General features: G+C 41.9%; 1 protein-coding gene across 5 annotated transcripts in view; it reads left to right on the forward strand.

Moving 5' to 3' along the window:
- fbxw12 (F-box and WD repeat domain containing 12) overlaps nt 1-15,806 on the forward strand; it is a 45,011-nt gene that overhangs the window by 5,024 nt on the left and 24,181 nt on the right. For 2 of the 5 annotated variants that reach the window (XM_087994268.1, XM_087994269.1), the window contains 3 exons: nt 2,792-2,844; nt 7,161-7,198; nt 15,155-15,318. In XM_087994268.1, coding sequence (XP_087850394.1) covers nt 15,261-15,318 — 58 coding nt within the window. In that variant the 5' untranslated portion in view covers nt 2,792-2,844; nt 7,161-7,198; nt 15,155-15,260. Of the gene's footprint in view, nt 1-2,791; nt 2,845-4,143; nt 4,285-7,160; nt 7,199-12,957; nt 13,064-15,154; nt 15,319-15,806 lie in introns of those variants that run through there. The other 3 variants (XM_043708005.2, XM_043708003.2, XM_043708002.2) reach the window with 3 other exon arrangements.

A 15,806-nucleotide genomic window follows, 5' to 3' on the forward strand; every position in this document is an offset into this window, starting at 1 on the left:
AAAGAAAAATCTAACCATTGCCACTTGACATGCAATGATATTATCTTCACTAAATCCCCACTATTAACATCCTTGTTATCATTGACCAAAAACTGAACTCGACTAGCCATATAAATACAGGGGCTACAAGAACTGGTCAGAGGCAAGGCATACTGCAATAAGTAATTCACTTCCTGACTCCCCAAAGCCTGTACACCATCTATAAGACACAAGTCAGGAGTGTGATAGAGTACTCCCCACTTGCCTGGATGAGTACAGCTTCAACAACCCTCAAGAAGCTTGACATCGTCCAGGATAAAGCAGCCTGATGGGCTGCACTCATGTCTTGTTTACTGAAAATATCACTGCTATATTGGGGACAACCCTTATTTAATTTGAACTGTAAATCATACAAACAAAATGGGTTTACATGTACTGAAATGACGAATGGAATATTGAACCTTCATAATGAGTGGCTTTTATGCCCTAATTGGTAAATTTGTGAAAAAAAATGAAAGGGATATAAATATGCAAAAGCCCAGAAGAATTGCCCTGCATTACTGTTGGGTTTCCTTTATAACTGTAATTCCCTTAATGCCTTATCTTAACTGCTGTGGTTCTGTTCGCCGAGCTGGAAGTTTTTGTTGCAAACGTTTCATCCCCTGTCTAGGTGACATCCTCAGTGCTTGGGAGCCTCCTGTGAAGCGCTTCTGTGGTGTTTCCTCTGGCATTTATAGTGGCCTGTCCCTGCCGCTTCCGGTTGTCAGTTTCAGCTGACCGCTGTAGTGGCCGTTATATTGGGTCCACGTCGATGTGTTTGTTGATGGAGTTTGTGGATGAGTGCCATGCTTCTAGAAATTCCCTGGCTGTTCTTTGTTTCGCTTGCCCTATAATGGTAGTGTTGTCCCAGTCAAATTCATGTTGCTTGTCGTCTGCGTGTGTGGCTACTAGGGATAGCTGGTCGTGTCGTTTCGTGGCTAGTTGATGTTCATGAATGTGGATCGTTAGCTGTCTTCCTGTTTGTCCTATATAGTGTTTTGTGCAGTATCTTAAAGCAGTAGAAACTGTACAACAAGTTCAAAATATGTTTTATTTGTTCATGGGTTGTGCCTATTGATAACTAGGCCATTATTTATTACTCATGCCTAATTGCCATGGAGAAATTAGTGATAGGCTGCCTCCTTGAACCACTGCAATCTTTGCTGTTGGATAGAAAGTTTGAGGGTTTTGACTCACCAACAGTGAAGGAACAATAACATAATTCCAAGTCACAATTGTGCTTTCATGCATCTGCTACCCTTGCCCATGTAGGTGGTAAAGGTCATGGATTTGGAAAGTGCAGTTGAAGCAATCTATGTGAGTCGTTGCAATGCATCTTATGGATGATACGCGCTTCTGTACATTGGTGATGAAGGGAGGAAATGTTTAAGATGGTGAATGGGATGTCAATGAAGTTGGCTGCTTTGTCCTGGAAGGTGTCGATTGTCATGAATGTTCTTGAAGCTGTAAGAATCCAGGGAAGTGGAGTGTATTCCATAACACTTCTGCCTTACAGACAGTGGACAGGCTTTGGGGAGGCAGGAAATGAGAGTCATAGAATTCTTAGTCTCTGGCCTGCTCTTATAATCATACTATTTATATGGCTGCTCCGGTTCAGCTTCTGTTCGAAGATAGCCCTCAGTATGTTGACAGCGATAGAGTCAGCAATGGTGATGCCATTAACTGTCAAGACATGATGCTTAGATTCTCTATTGTTGGACAATCAATGCCTGACACATTGCAGCAATGAAACTTTTTTGGACATCACATAAATAGCCTACGTTTACACCTGTTTTATTAAACAATGACTCAGCAAAAGTTGCCAACTCCTTTCTTTGGCACATTGTGGAACAAATCATTGTGTTGAAATATGAACATTTTTATGAAGCAAAACATTTTAATTTTATTAGTTCCTCCAACATTTATATCCAGCGGTTTTCAGAAGATTTAATTATTTGACAAAGATCATTAAACTTTATAAAATACCTTATCTAATTTGATGATAATTTTACTGGTTACAGAACTATGTGAAATCACAGTTAAAGTACAATAGCATTCCCAGATGCATTTGAGATCACAGGTTATACTGGCCCATAAAGTTTTCATTCTTTTCAAATAACACTTGCACCTTCCTCTATATTATTCATTTTCATGACACTCTGATCAATTACGAATACACTACAGTTTTGTACAAATCTAATTGTGTTCATAATTGGCATTAAGTTGAAATCCACATTTTAAATTTTGTAGTTGCAGCCTTACGCAGGGTATTTTCCACTAGTTCCAGGTGGTACCACTGAAATAACAGCTTAATTAAATACCAACTGAAACCAGATCCTTGTTAACTGGGCCTTTTTTGTTAGTTGCATATAAAACCAGCCAACTTAGTGCAACTTAGCTCTTGAGTGCTGGACTTAGTGACTCAGAGAATTATCAAAGGAAGGGAAAAAAGTTCTATTGTTGTAGCCCAAACGTTTTCAGTTCCCGACTCAGGCGACTGACTGTGTGGAGTTTGCACGTTCTCCCCGTGTCTGCGTGGGTTTCCTCCGGAGGCTCCGGTTTCCTCCCACAGTCCAAAAGATGTGCAAGTCAGGCGAATTGGCCACGCTAAATTGCCCGTAGTGTTAGGTAAAGGGGTAAATGTAGGGGTATGGGTGGGTCACGCTTCGGCGGGTCGGTGTGGACTTGTTGGGCCGAAGGGCCTGTTTCCACACTGTAAGTAATCTAATCTAATCTAATCTAATCTAATCTAATCTAATCTAATCTTCCATAGATTGATGCATGCTCTGCACTGAGTGAAGAAGTTAGTTAATTGGTGGGTATCTGGTAAGTGATTAAAGTTAATTCTATTCCTAAGGTTTGAAATAGTATAGCAGCTGATGGTAAGGTTAATGAAATATGCAAAAACATCACTAAATACAAAGTTGAATAAAATAATTACGTAATTCCTTAGAATACATTAAAGATGGCAGGACAACTAGTGAATCACAGTTGTAGCATTTGGGATTTCCTCAATACCAATTTGTTCCAAAGTCTGTGGCACATATCTGAAATTTGCTCAGCTTTGGCCAAGAGGTTATGAGTTGCAGACTGAATTCCAAATACTGTTATTCATCAGGAAGGGGTAAAGCTGCCTGGACTCTTTGTACAGGGAGGCAGTCACATCCCTAACCCTCTGATTTGGTCAGTGTTCCACAACAGGAGAGTGTGGGTGTAAGCGAGGCAGGTTGTTCTGAGAACAAGAGGAGTCTTAGCTTTTGTAATAGTCTAACAGGTTTGGGATTCTGTCGGTTTGTCTGAAGGAGTACCAGGGTTACAGGACAATCAGACTCCTCAGGGAAACAAAACTGAGTATATTGTTGAGCTCTGGACTGACAAGCCCTGGTCCTAATGGACATTCTATTCTTGGGGATCTTCAACAAAGTAGCTAATGAGATAATTGATGCATTGGTTTTAATTTGATTCCAGGAAGGTATCATTAGGTTGAAAGATATGGAATGGAGTGATTTTTTTTCTCTTGAGGGCAGGAAAATATAGGCCAATCAACTTAACTTCTGTCACAGGGGAAAATATACGCTCAATTATAAAAAAAACGAAAGAACTGCGGATGCTGCAAATCAGAAATAAAAACAAAGGGTCACTCGACACTAAACGTTAACTCTGATTTCTCTCCACTGATGTTGCCAGATCTGATGAGCTTTTCCAACAATTTCTGCGGTTTTTTTGTAAGCACAATTATAAGTACGCTCCAGTTTAATGAGGACAGAGTTTGAACTAAGAAATAGTTCGGTTTCACATCTAATCTCAAAGACCCAGCGACTCCTCCAATGTCACACTGCCTCAGTATTGTATCAGATTATCTACTTAGATTCCGTGCTGAAAGAATGCGGAGTACGATGTTGAATGTACCGCCCTGACGGGTAACTCGCAACTAAGAACTGAGCTAAAGCTGTCTCATAGTCCCCACCCATTGCATGTATCGAACTGGCTTTGGTATATTTGCAGCTTTGATTCAAATAACTGATCTTTGACTCCAAATCTCGGGTTTGTTCTATATTTGTGCCTTTTAGGATGCCATAGTGGGAGGGAAGAGCCCGGAAGCCGTCATTCTTTGGCAGTGTGTCAAGAGAGGCGGCTCCTGTGTGTTCTGGAGATCTGCCTGCTATGGAGAGTGACCCAGGACCTGTCCTCACACGGGACTGTTTAATCTACATCTTCAGTCACCTGGAGGCTGATGATTTGAGACGGGTTTCTCAGGTGAACGAGGTAAAGAACTGGCCGAGGGGAGTGGTCCCAAACACTGTCAGCAGAGAGGGCGGGGAATTGCGGAGCTGAGTACTGAGCAATCTCGGACCTGTTCACAACTCCACACACCCTGCACTCCGCGACACCCTCTCACCCAACACCAACACTGGGAAACACAAGGGGTAGTGGATCTGAGGGTCGATATTGCTTCATCCCAACCTCCAGTACCCACCCGTTTAGCAGCATCCACAAATGTTGCAGCCTGATTTATTCTGTTTATTTTTCCTTCGGGGTGTACAACATAACCTCGGGCGAGTAAATGAGCCTTGTCAAATCTGAAGTTAGGAATCTCTAAGAATTTCTAGGCGATGGATGGGAGACTGTTACACGGAGAGGTACTGTATGTATGAAAATGAAATATTTGTAAAGGGAATTGAAGAGCTCTTGCATCGTTTACAGGTTACGCTGCTCAATTTAAAGAGAAACTAGGCAAAAGTGAGGACTAAAGATGCTGGAAATCAGAGTCTAGATTAGAGTGGTGCTGGAAAAGCACAGCCGGCCGGGCTGCAACCAAACAGCAGGAAAATTGGCGTTTCGGGCAAAAGCCCTTCATTAGGACCGGCTGTGCTTTTCCAGCACCACTTTAATCTAGACAATTGAAAGAGAAACCCCAGCTTAAAGCTTGAGAAATCGTGACTACAACTCATTTAAACATCTTTTTAATCGAAAATCTCGAATCAAGTTGACACATGAAATCGGAAAGAAGCCCTAACAGAACAAGTTCAATCTGGATCAGAAAGGCCTGCAGCGTTATGGATTCCAAAGATGCTCTTATTCTGTCCTGCTAAGCAAAGTCTCATGCAATCTCTCTGTAACGAGATGGTGATGCATTAATCCTACTTGTATTGCTTGGCCATCATATCTGACTTAGTTGACCTGAAGTGACTCTGAACACAAAGTTAAATTCTTACCCTTGTGTTTAGATCCACCTGTACAGTCCCAATACATCTCACTGATCTCCTCCAGCCCAACCTGCAACAATGATCATACAATGATTTAGCAACAATGGCAGGATTGATATATCAGAGTTAGGGGGTTTCATAAGCAGTGGTTTACAGTTTGATTGGCTGCTTATGAGACCGAGGAGAAAGTGAGGGCTGCAGACGCTGGAGATGTGTTGCTGGAAAAGCGCAGCAGGTCAGGCAGCATCCAAGGAACAGGAATATCGACGTTTCCCTCTCTCATTGCACACCCAAGGTCATCTCCTCTGCACAGAAGCTCTTCAGCCACGTTCTCAAACAGACTCGCTACCACAGCCACATCTCCTTCCTCAGCAGACGTAGTTGACGATGCCCTCCACCGCATCTCTTCCACTTTCCCGCTCCTCCGCCCTTGAGCCCCGCCCCTCCAACCGCCACCAGGACAGAACCCCACTGGTCCTCACCTACCACCCCACCAACCTCCATGTACAACGTATCATCCGCCGTCATTTCCGCCACCTCCAAACGGACCCCACCACCAGTGATATATTTCCCTCCCCTCCCCTATCAGCGTTCCGAAAAGACCACTCCCTCCGTGACTCCCTCGTCAGGTCCACACCCCCCACCAACCCAACCTCCACTCCCGGCACCTTCCCCTGCAACCGCAAGAATTGCAAAACTTGCGCCCACACCTCCCCCCCCCTTACTTCCCTCCAAGGCCCCAAGGGACATTTCCATATCCGCCACAAATTCACCTGCGCCTCTACACACATCATCTATTGCATCCACTGCACCCGATGTGACCTCCTCTATATTGGGGAGACAGGCCGCCTACTTGTGGAACGTTTCAGAGAATACCTCTGGGACACCCGGACCAACCAACCCAACCACCCCGTAGCCCAACACTTTAACTCCCCCTCCCACTCCACCAAGGACATGCAGGTCCTTGGACTCCTCCATCGCCAGACCATGGCAACATGACGGTTGGAGGAAGAGCGCCTCATCTTCTGCCTGAGAACCCTCCAACCACAAGGGATGAACTCAGATTTCTCCAGTTTCGTCATTTCCCCTCCCCCCACCTTGTCTCAGTCAAATCCCTCGAACTCAGCACCACCTTCCTAACCTGCAATCATCTTCCTGACCTCTCCGCCCCATCCCACTCCGGCCTATCACCCACACCTTGACCTCCCTCCACCTATCGCATTTCCAATGCCCCTCCCCCAAGTCCCTCCTCCCTACCTTTTATCTTAGCCTGCTGGACACACTTTCCTCATTCCTGAAGAAGGGCTTATGCCTGAAACGTCGATTCTCCTTTTCCTTGGATGCTGCCTGACCTGCTGCGCTTTTCCAGCAACACATTTTCAGCTCTGATCGCCAGCATCTGCAGCCCTCACTTTCTCCTCGGTTTCATAAGCAGCCAATCAAACTGTAAACCACTGTGATCGAAGGATTCTCAGTCACCAAAATAAAATCGACATTGGATTGAGCTATTATTATGGCACGGTGGCTCAGTGATTACCACTGCTGCCTCGCAGCGCCAGGGACCCGGGTTCGATTTCAGCCTCAGGTGACCGTCTGTGTGGAGTTTGCACATTCTCCCTGTGTCTGCATGGGTTTCCTCCCACAGTCCAAAGGTCAGGTGAATGGCCATGCTAAATTGCCCATAGTGATAGATGCATTCGTAGGGAGTAGGGGAATGGGTCTGAGTGGTTGGAAAGTTTGGTGTGGACTTGTTGAGCTGAAGGGCCTGTTTCCACACTGTAGGGAATCTAATCTAATCACACTGGCTTAAAATATCTACATTTTGGTCTGGAAGCCGTAAACTTTCCAAGTTGTCAAGACTCCATAAACTAACAGATTTTCTCCTTCAAGTTCAAACCTGACTGAGAATAAACATTGATATCTTGTGATTTACAGGCTTGGAATGATGCTGCCGAAACACCCTGGCTGTGGAGGTGAGATGAGTCCATTGCTAACACATGCATGCTGTATTGTGCCCAATAAAAAAAATTGCATTTATGTAAAACCTTTCATGATCCCAGGAAATTCCAAAGCAATAGTGAATAAGGTGAAGTCATGGTAGTGCGGGAAATATGGTGAAACAAACCACAATGTAATATTATAGTCCAACAGGTTTATTTGAAATCACTAGCTTTCGGAGTGCTGCCCCTTCAAGTGTTGATGGTTGATGAACAATTATTGGTCAGGAGGACTGTTCTTTGAAATGGTGCGATAGGATATTGTACATCGACCCGAGAGGTTAGATAAGGCCGTAGTCTTTTTGCCAGTCCATTCCATCTCTGAGCACAAGTTGACTTCTTCTTCCATCAATGACATCCTCACTAAACCCCTTGTCATCCAGCACCCTATCATGCTGCCAATGTCAGCTAATATTGTAAATGATTCTTCCTTGTCATGCACTACTTCATACACTTTCAAAAGCTTATTTTATTCACTTCACAGGATGTGGGCATCTCTGGCTAGGTCAGCATTTATTGCCCAGAGGACAGTTAAGTCAATCACATTGCTGTAGGTCTGGAGTCACATGTAGGCCAGACCAGGTAAAGATTGCAGTTTTCTTCCTTAAAGGACATCAGTGAATCAAATGCTTTTTTTTCTCAACAGTCAGCAACAATTATGGTTATCATTGGCCATGTAATTCCAGGTTTTTATTACTTGAATTCAAATTCCACCATCTGCTATGGCAGGATTCAAACCTGGGCCCCCAGAACATTATCGAGGTCTTGGAATTAATAGTGTAGGAATAAATACTACTTGGCCATCAACCTACCTATCATGAGTTATCATCCCCCTTATCAAATACTATGCTTGACCTCTCTGTCCTGACAAACTGTTTTTTCCATTTCTAAGCTCTTCTCTCTCAGGTTAATAAATTGGGCTGCTGCCTATTAAATCGTGCATGTATTTCCAATCAGGTTTTTATATCTCCCATTGATGAATGCATAAGTTAAATTGACTGTGCTCATTATCTGAGCATTATCCTTCTCTGATCACTCAGCAGTCAGTCATTGACTGACCACTTCACCCTTCCTCCCCACTATAACAAAAACAAAATACTGAAGATGCTGGAAATTTTGAATTAACATAGAAGATAAAGCAAATGCTGAATAGATCTGGTAGCATTTGTGCCTGCTTTCTCTACAGGTGCTATCAGACCTGTTGAATATTGTCACAAAGCTGGTCCCTTTTTTCAAAAAGCTGTTCCTTTTCTCAAGGATACTGTGTCTTTGATTTTTTTTTAGAGGGGTCATAAACGGGCCGGGCTCCGATTAGACTAATTTGGTACAGAGATGAAAAGCATTTTGTTTCTATGTAAACCGATGAGACTTCAGGCCAAAGTGGTCATGTTTTGGCAGTGACCTGTATAATGGAAGGGGAAAGTCAAATCTCTAGCTGAGTAGTTCAGTCCAGAACGAGTTGGGAGTTCAGCAGTAGGCTGTGTGAACAGGCTCTCTCTCTTTCTGCCCTTCTAACTTCAACCTGTAAGCATCTGTTCCATATTTTACTTTTTTTTAAGGGGGTTTGCTTATTGGGGCTGTTGTGTATTTTTGGAAAAGCATAATTAAGCCTAATTTGGATAGGCTGAGTTCTGTAGGGCTTCTTTATTCTGTTCTTTGTCTTTCCTCATGTAATTTTGTGAATATATTTTTGTCTGTTTTAAAACCTGACAGTCAACCACGCTAATTTACTCGGGTAATTTTCACTGTACACTTACTGAAACAAATTGTAAAGTTATGGTCTGGGCTGCCTGCTTAAATGATCTGGCCTAGTCCATAACAGATTGAGGGCTCTTTGAAGGATTTTCAACAGCGAGTGGTAGGCGCTAGTGTCTTTATTTCGGTGTTGGTTTGGTTGGGTAGACAAAGCTTGGGATAGTAATAGCTCTTCCAGTCACCACAAGTTTCCTGGAAGTGGATGTGGTGACTTTGAAAGTTTTGCAAAAGGCAAATAAGACCAAGCTGCAGAAATCAGCGGAGAAGTTGGAATTGGACCTGCCTGCTTCTGTGAGGAAAGGAGAGATAATCACAGCAATAGCTCAGCATTTAAACTTCCTGAAGAAACCATCAGAATCTATAGAGATGACAAAAAATTAAATTGCAAATGAAGCAGCTTGAGTTAGAGGCGAGAGATAAGGAAAGGGCAGCAGAAATAAAACAGTTTGAGTTGCGGTTAAAAACAGCAGAGAAAGAAAAAGAACAAAGGGCTTCAGCAAAAGAGGAAGAAAAAGAGCTATTGAACTTCAGAAACTGACACTTAAAAAGGAAAGTCAGCTTAGAAGGCTGGAGATAAGGCTGAAGGTAACCTTAGCGAGGAAGCAGTACGAACTCATGTGCAAGAGCAGAGAGTTAAAATTGCAAGGTTAGCAGCTGAAGTGGCTGATGATTATGAGCTGGTCCATAAAACATGGTTTGGCTTCCAGAACCAATTTCAGTCCATGAGGGATAGAAATTCGGACAAAGAGAAACCCTCACGTTGAAAGGGAAAGGTACATCTCAGTGAAGATCATAATGATAACTTACCACAGGGTTAAAAAGAAACCCTTGAGGGGGACAAAGAAGTTAAAAAGCTCCGGTGTTTTCATTGTAATAAAGTGGGCCACATGAAATCAGTGGTGGGCTAGGAGAAAACCAGATGTAGGAAAACTGGAAAAGCCTGGGAGTTTTGTTGGACGAGTAACAAAAAGCACAAGGGATGTTAGACAACTGCCTCAGAGTGTAAAGATGATCAGAGGTTAATTAAGAAGGAAGTGCCAGATCTGCTTAAAAAATATACATGCAAGGGTAAAGTTTACTCACATAGGCCAGGAGTAGCAGGTAAAGAGGTTACAATATGAAGGGACAAAGGATCCTCTCAGTCTGTAATGCTGAAGGATGAGGAGATATGCGGTCCTGAGGGACTACTGCCAGAAAGGTACTGGTAACAGGAATTCATGGTGAGACAAAGTGCTCAATTATGTAAAGTGAAGCTAGAGAGTCCAGAGAAGAGTGGAGAATTTGTGGTAGGAGTACTGGACAAACTCTCAGCTCCAGGAATTCAATTTGTCCTTGCAAATGATCTAGCTGATTCACTGGTAGGATGCTGCCTACACTAGTTGAAAAGCCAGTGGAGACGCAGGCAACTGAAGAAATGAAGGAAACTTATCCAGGAATTTTCCCAGATTGTGTGATCACAAGATCACAGAGGCACAAGTTGAAACAGGAGAGATTAAAAGGCACAGATAAGGAAGCTGACATAGCTTTATCAGAAACTTTTTTTGATCAGGTAAGTGGAACAGAGCAGGAGCAAACCGGTAAACATGCAAGTATGTTTAGCTCTGCTAAGCTGATTGAATTACACCAGAAAGATGAGAACTTAAAACAGTTATATCAAAAGGCATATACAGAGGAGAGTGAATGCATCCCTCTGTGTTATTACTTAACAAATAATGTCTTAATGAGGAAATGGAGACCATCACACATCCAAGCAGATGAGAAATGTACAGAGATTCATCAAATTGTTTTGCCAGTAGGGTATAGAAGGAGGTGCTGCAAGTGGCGCTTAAACTACCACTTGGAGGTTGTTTAGGAGTGAGGAAAACATAGGCTAAAATACAAAGACATTTTTACTGGCCTGGACTACACAAGGATGTAGTTGAATTTTGCCAGACATGTCATACATGTCAGCTAATCGGAAAACCACAGGTTGTAATAAAACCTGCACCTCTAATACCTATTCCAGCATGTGAGGAACCTTTCACAAGAGTCTTGATTAATTGCATAGGTCCCCTACCTCAAACAAAAAGTAGGAATAAGTATTTATTAACAATAATGGATATGTGGACTAGATTTCCAGTATTAGCCACACCAGATTACAGTAAGCCATTCAAGGTGGCTATCAATGCCAGTGATGTGGATGTTGATGCAGTGCTCCTGCAGGAGGATGACGAGGGAATACAAAGATTCATTGGGTATTTTTCCAGAAAGTTGAACGTTCATCAACAGAAATATTCAATGGTGGAGAAAGAGACTTTAAGCTTGGTACTGGCATTACAACATTTCAGTGTCTGTATTACCAACAATGCATCTGAGACAATCGTGTACTGATCATAACCCATTGACATCTGTGAAAAAATTTAAGGACAAAAATGCCAGACTGTTTAGATGGAGCTTGTTGTTGCAGGTATTCAGTTTGACAACTGTGCATGTGGCAGGTTGCTAAAATGTGATTGATGATGTATTATCAAGACTCAAATGAGATATGGAGGCGTTTGGTGATGGGCCTGAATTCACATGTGGTTTTGCGTGTTTGCATGTGAATAGTGTATGTGTGAGTTTTAGACTACTAACCAGTTTGTTTTTGAAGGGTTTTAAAAGTGAAGCCATCTTTTGGTATTGATGGTTCTTTTTTTTAAAGGGGGGAGGTGTCACAAAGCTATTCCTTTTCTCAAGATTACTGTCACCTTGATTTTCTTTTCAGAGGGTTTGTAAACGGGCCGGGCTCTGATTAGACTTGTTTGGTACAAAGATGAAAAGGATTTTGAGAGGTTTTTTGTATATATGTAAACAGATGAGACTTCAGGCCAAAGTGGTCATGTTTTAGAAATGGCCCGTATAAAGGAAGGGGAGTGGTCAGCTGTCTAGCTGAGGAGTTCAGTCCAGAACTAGTTGGGAGTTCATCAGTCGGCTGTGTGAACAGGCTGCCCCTCTTTCTGCCCTTCTGACTTCAACCTGTAAGCATCTGTTCCATTTTTTTTTACTGTGTTTTAAGGGGATTTGCTTAGTGAGACTGTTGTGTGTATTCAGAACAGCATAATTAAGTCTAGTTTGGATAGACCGAATTCTGTAGGGGTTCTTTATTCTGTTCTTTGTCTTTTCTTATGTAATTTTGTGAACAAATTTTTGTCTTGTTTGAAACCCTGATAGTCACCCTCACTAACATACTCCGGGTAATTTTCACTGTACACTTACTGAAACAAATTGCAAAGTTATGGTCTGGCCTAGTCCATAAAAATATTCCAGAAATATGTGCTTTTCTTCCCTATGTTGTCTGGTTTAGTGACACTGTGCTGATTTACCTCCATTCTTAATTTTTTAAACCATAATTTGACAATATCCAGCAATGACTTTTGTTTGTACCTCACACTTTGGCTCAAGTCTCTTTAGAATATGACATAACCTCTTACTTTGGTTTGCTATCTTTTCTTTCCTTTTCATACTGGCACTTTTCAGCACATTTATGTAGGTCAAAGGCTCTGATTTAAAAGCAAGTTTAATCAATAATTGATGCACTTGATTTTCATTTCTCCCTTTTTTTAGACCAATTGCTTTCTGCTCTGCTGCTCTCTTGTCTCCCTGGGAACATCATAGAGGTTATCATATTTGAGATCCCTACCCACTTCCAGTTGTGGTTGCTGGATAACAATCAGAAGCAGGAACCCTAATAGCTTTTGCCTTCATTAATAGGAAGGTAGCTAACCTAGAAGTTAGCAGAGCAAACCTTGAAAAATTCTGTTCAGTGCAGTTCCGCTCATTACTATTTTGTTTAGATTTAAGTGTGGTGTGGAGCTTTTTTTACATTAAGATATAAATATTATAAATTTTTACTTGTGTGGAATGGAGTGAATCAATGTATTTGAGTGATGTAGGTGAAGTACACATCAGAGGTTTGGGACAACAATGCATTCATACCTTTAAATTGTCTCATCCTCTTGAAGTTCATTTTTGCAGCATGAACATACTTGGCCTTGTTGCCCTTGAGAAAATGGTGGTGCACTTTCCTCTGAAACAACTGTAGCTAAGGTGTACCTACAATGCTTTCAGGTAGGAAAGTCTATACATTTTGACCCATAATGGTAAAGCAATTATATGCATCCAAATCCAGACAGTGTGCAACTTGCTGTCATGGTGTTCCAGTACAGATTGTCCTTTTCCACTAGGGCGGTATTGATTGCAAGTTTGCAAAGTTTTGCAGAAGAAGCCTTAATGAATTGCTGCTGTGTATTCTATAGGTAGTATACACTGAAGCCATTGTTTGTCAGTGTTGGATGTTTTGACTTGTAGATGAAGTGCTAATCATGTAGACTGCTTTTTTACCACCGTATTGTTGCTGTTGTACCCACCCAGGCCAGTGGAGAATATCCCTATGGTCCGCTGACAAGTGGAAAGTCATTGTGGAATAATGAAATATTCAGCCTCTAACTTGCTCAAGTAGCTAGTGTTTATGTAGCTACTACAGTACTTAGGAACTTGGTGATGGTTCAGAAACATATGTTCTATCCTTGGGTCAAAGTTGACACCTTTTGAGCGAGGGGAGGAACAGAAATCACTGGGCCCTGGTGCTGTCCCTTATCATGACTGCCAGACCAGAGCCAAGCTCAGTGGGTCCCCTGAGTCATAGTTGTTGGACCTAAGGAACCTACTATCCCAGTTAAAAATCACACAACACCAGGTTATAGTCCAACAGGTTTAATTGGAAGCACTGGCTTTCAGAGCGCTGCTCCTTCATCAGGTAGTTGTGGGGTACACAATTGTAAGACACAGAATTTATAGCAAAAGTTTACAGTACGATATAACTGAAATTATACATTGAAAAATACCTTGATTGTTTGTTAAATCTCTCATCTGTTAGAATGACCATGTTAGTTTCACTTCTTTCATATGTAAATCACAAAACAGTTTTCAAAAGTTACATTCTCAGGTTACATTGCACTTTGCTCAAAAACTGCACAAATCCATGTAAGATTCTGTTAGTTCATTTTTTTAGATTAGAATCAGTCTAAACACTATGGCACAGACAGCTCCCTGTGTGCTGCTAACACCTTCAGCACATTAACAATTGGTGTCAGCCCAGATAAAGTCAACCTGAGAATGTAACTTTTAAAAAAAGTTGTGATTTCCACATGAACGAAGTGAAACTAACATGGTCATTCTAACAGATGAGAGACTTAACAAACAATCAAGGTATTTTTCAATGTATAATTTCAGTTATATCGCACTGTAAACTTTTGCTATAAATTCTGTGTCTTACAATTGTGTACTCCACAACCACCTGATGAAGGAGCAGCACTCTGAAAGCTAGTGCTTCCAATTAAACCTGTTGGACTATAACCTGGTGTTGTGTGATTTTTAACTTTGTACACCCCAGTCCAACACCGGCATCTCCAAATCATGGCGACCTATCCCAGGCCCCCCTTATAGGTAAAGCATGCCATTACAGTCTCCCATTCCCTGTATATTGCCAAGTGAATGTAAATCATGTTTAGATATTACCAGGGAATAAACTATCATCCTTTATGGGGCAGCACTTAAAGTACTATGTCATCCTATAGCTTTACTTTTTGAAATTTTAAAATATCCTGAGAGGGACAGATTCTAGATGATCCAAGGTGTAGAATGGGGAATAAAACCGTGGCTGTAAAGAGCTGCTCCTTTTTTTTTAAGGTATTTTCAGTGTTGGAGCTGATTTCCTTGAATTCTAGGTGCAGTAATCACTGTTTTATAAGCTGTTGCATTATTTTGGAACTTTGAGGTGGAGGAGCAGGCAATCAAAACAATGGCACTTTAAGAAGGAGGAAGAGAGAGACAAAGGTAGTGACCAAGTGGGAAGTGAAACAAGTGAAAAGGGATCTAAGGAGCAACTTTTTCACACAGAAGGCGGTACATATATGGAATGAGTTGCCGGAGGAAGTGGTTGAGGCTGGTAGAATTACAACATTTTAAAAGGCAATCAATTAGGAAGGGTTTACAGGGATATGGGTCAAATGCTGGCAAATGGGACTAGATTTATTTGGGATGTCTGGTCGGCGTGGACAAGTTGGAACACAGGGTCTGATCCATGCTGTACATTTCTGACTTTGGATGATTCAGCTGTACCAAATGTTTGACACATATATGTGCTGTTTGGATTTACAGAAGATTATGCTTGGAGCGCTGGATTTTCTGCAATATCTCCAATGTGGATAATGAAATAAACTCCTGGAAAAAGTATTATTTACATCGTTCCAAAACAGAGCAGCACATGGCATCAGGGCATAGCACTGCTGACTATAACTGCATAACTTTCAGGGGTCACAGTGGTAAGTTGAATACTCTGTTTGATTTTGTTGCAGTAAGGATAGTTCTTATGTTCACTTCGGATCAATTTCATTCCTTTTTTAGAAATAATACCATTTGCAGTCAGACATATAGCCAGCGGAGGGAACAAATAGAATGATCGAAACGTGATTCCAACTGTCCTCTCTGAAAATAAGCATCTCAAAACAAAGACAAGTTGAAAATGCACGATTAGGGCTGTTTTCACACAAGGTAACTGTGTGCAGTCATATTTTTGTCAACATGCCTGTACATACAAGATTGTTGCATGATGACTTAGATGAGGAAGCAAAGAGTTAAATGGCTGTATCAAATCACATAATATTACATAAGCATATCCCAACATGTAGGCTCATCCACCTCATTTCCCCTTTAATGCAGCAAGTTAGAGTGCAGCTTTTTGACAAAATTCCCTCTCATCATACCTAACATGCATTAAATATGGGAGACAGGTCCCAGAGCCTCCCATCAG

Source organism: Chiloscyllium plagiosum, unplaced genomic scaffold (assembly GCF_037043375.1).
Source record: "Chiloscyllium plagiosum isolate Xiang-an unplaced genomic scaffold, Cpla_swu_hap1 HiC_scaffold_14, whole genome shotgun sequence".
Classification (NCBI taxonomy): Eukaryota; Metazoa; Chordata; class Chondrichthyes; order Orectolobiformes; family Hemiscylliidae; genus Chiloscyllium; species Chiloscyllium plagiosum.